General features: G+C 36.6%; 1 protein-coding gene across 1 annotated transcript in view; it reads right to left on the bottom strand.

Moving 5' to 3' along the window:
• Positions 1-343: 343 nt before the first annotated feature.
• Positions 344-1,875, bottom strand: part of LOC102314585 (interferon-inducible GTPase 5-like) — a 7,166-nt gene continuing 5,634 nt past the window's right edge. The window contains exon 2 of the mRNA XM_005952528.2: positions 344-1,501. Within this exon, the coding sequence (XP_005952590.1) occupies positions 879-1,501 (623 nt within the window). The 3' untranslated portion in view covers positions 344-878. The remainder of the gene's footprint in view (positions 1,502-1,875) is intronic.

Here is a 1,875-nt window from a genome sequence, read left to right as displayed (position 1 = left end):
GACAGAAATGTGCTGAATGTTGTTCCTCTAATGCATCATTTTCATATGATGCATTAGAGGTATTCCCTGTGACAAGCTGACATCCGCCAATAATAAATGTATTTTCTATATTCTTATAGTTTAAGTAAACATATTAATTTGAGATTACAAAGACAAATACATGTATTACAAACATGTTAATATTAGTTTCACCGATATAATAGAAAGTATAATTATTATTATAATTGTGTTGGTTTAACATAAGGTAATTAAATTAAATACAATCTGCATAATAAATGTAAATGTAAAGAAACATTTTATGATGTTAAGATGAAAAAACTGTAAAGACTTCAGGTTTTATTGCAGTTATAAAACAGAAAAATAAAGTTTGACTAAACGTGACTTTATTACATGTAACTGATGTACATATTTTTTTCAGTGTGATTGGCTGACGATGTGTTTTGCCAAACGTCTGTTCATCATCAGACACTCTGCATTAAAAGTATTTATTATGCTGTAAGTCACGATATGATAACAAAAGAGTTTCATCACAAAGTAAATCACAAAAGAAGCTCAGATGACGACATTTCAGGAGTAACTATCACATCACCTGATCTGTAAAAGAGTACTGACATCACCAAACCAGACAAAGGATTAGAACAAAGCTCTTCTAAGCAGTTTTCATCTGAATAATAACATCACATTTGTTCCTGTATTGATGTGATGAGAAGAAATGAGACCTGCTGAGGCCTCTGATACATTTATCAGCTATAGTAGGATAATGGCTCAAATGTGCAGCTGCAACATGATTTGGTTTCATATTTAATGGTTTAAACTAATTTCATTTGAACTCTTTTAAGTTTCATTCATCTTTTACTTTCAAATTCACACTGATGTGTTCAGACTAAAGCTCTTTCAAACACCCCGTGAGCATCATCAGCGAGCTTATCAAGGAACAAATTCAGAATTCTGTAAGTTGTGGTGAAAGAGAGACCCATTGCTATTGGGATTCCAATAAATGGAATCCATCTGGACACTTCCTCTGCTGCCATTAATGCAGCTACGGACCCAAGTCGGACTATCACCTTAATGAGGAGATGTATATTTATTTCTACTGCAGCCAGTGGTGAAATGATGACAGCACGCAGATCAGCGTATGGCACACCTGTTCTGGCAGAAAGTCTCTTCAGAGACTGGATATCGAGACCAAACGCAAAAACATATTCTGTGACAACATCAACCAGCATAGCAAGGTCAACATCAATAGAAAGACCAGGAACTGGAACAGCTGCTCCAGCTGCAGACAGAGTAGCCCAGTATTTTATTCTGGACTTCAGAGCTTGTTTCTTCTTCCTGATGATCTCTGGGTTGAAGTTGGGCATGGCACACAGCAGAGCATCTCTCTTGTGTGCAGGAAGGTCTCTGTCTAAGGTCTGCTGTAAGAGAGAGAAGTTGTACAGGTGGAGCTCAAAGCTGGACACCAGGAACACCTGTGGAGACTCGATGCCTAATCCTCTGAGTCCTGCGTCACAGAAGAAACACATAGTGTGAAGATTAAGTATGAAATAATAAATTATCTAAAACTAGGCTTTTCCATTCAGGGGATTCATTGACTCCTCTGACTCCACAGAGTTATGAAGGGTTATAGTTTAGTTGTGGATAGTTTAGAATAATCTTGGATCCTATCTGCTGCTGGGAATCATGGGAATGATTAGAGTGTTTTTTTATGTAAGATTATTATGAAGAGAAACTGCAGCCCAGAGAGTCTGAACAATACCAAACAAACATCGAGTTAGAGATTAACAGCAGCAGGCAGCTGTTCTTCAAGAAACATCAAACAACTAAAGTATAATGTTTGTTGATGGAGACAAAAACTGGAGATAAAACTGATTATAT

Source organism: Haplochromis burtoni, unplaced genomic scaffold (assembly GCF_018398535.1).
Source record: "Haplochromis burtoni strain Fernald_Lab_line unplaced genomic scaffold, NCSU_Asbu1 Contig_1761, whole genome shotgun sequence".
In the NCBI taxonomy this organism is placed as follows: domain Eukaryota; kingdom Metazoa; phylum Chordata; class Actinopteri; order Cichliformes; family Cichlidae; genus Haplochromis; species Haplochromis burtoni.
The sequence above is the reverse complement of the archived record's forward strand: the minus strand, read 5'-3'. Positions and strand labels throughout refer to the sequence as shown.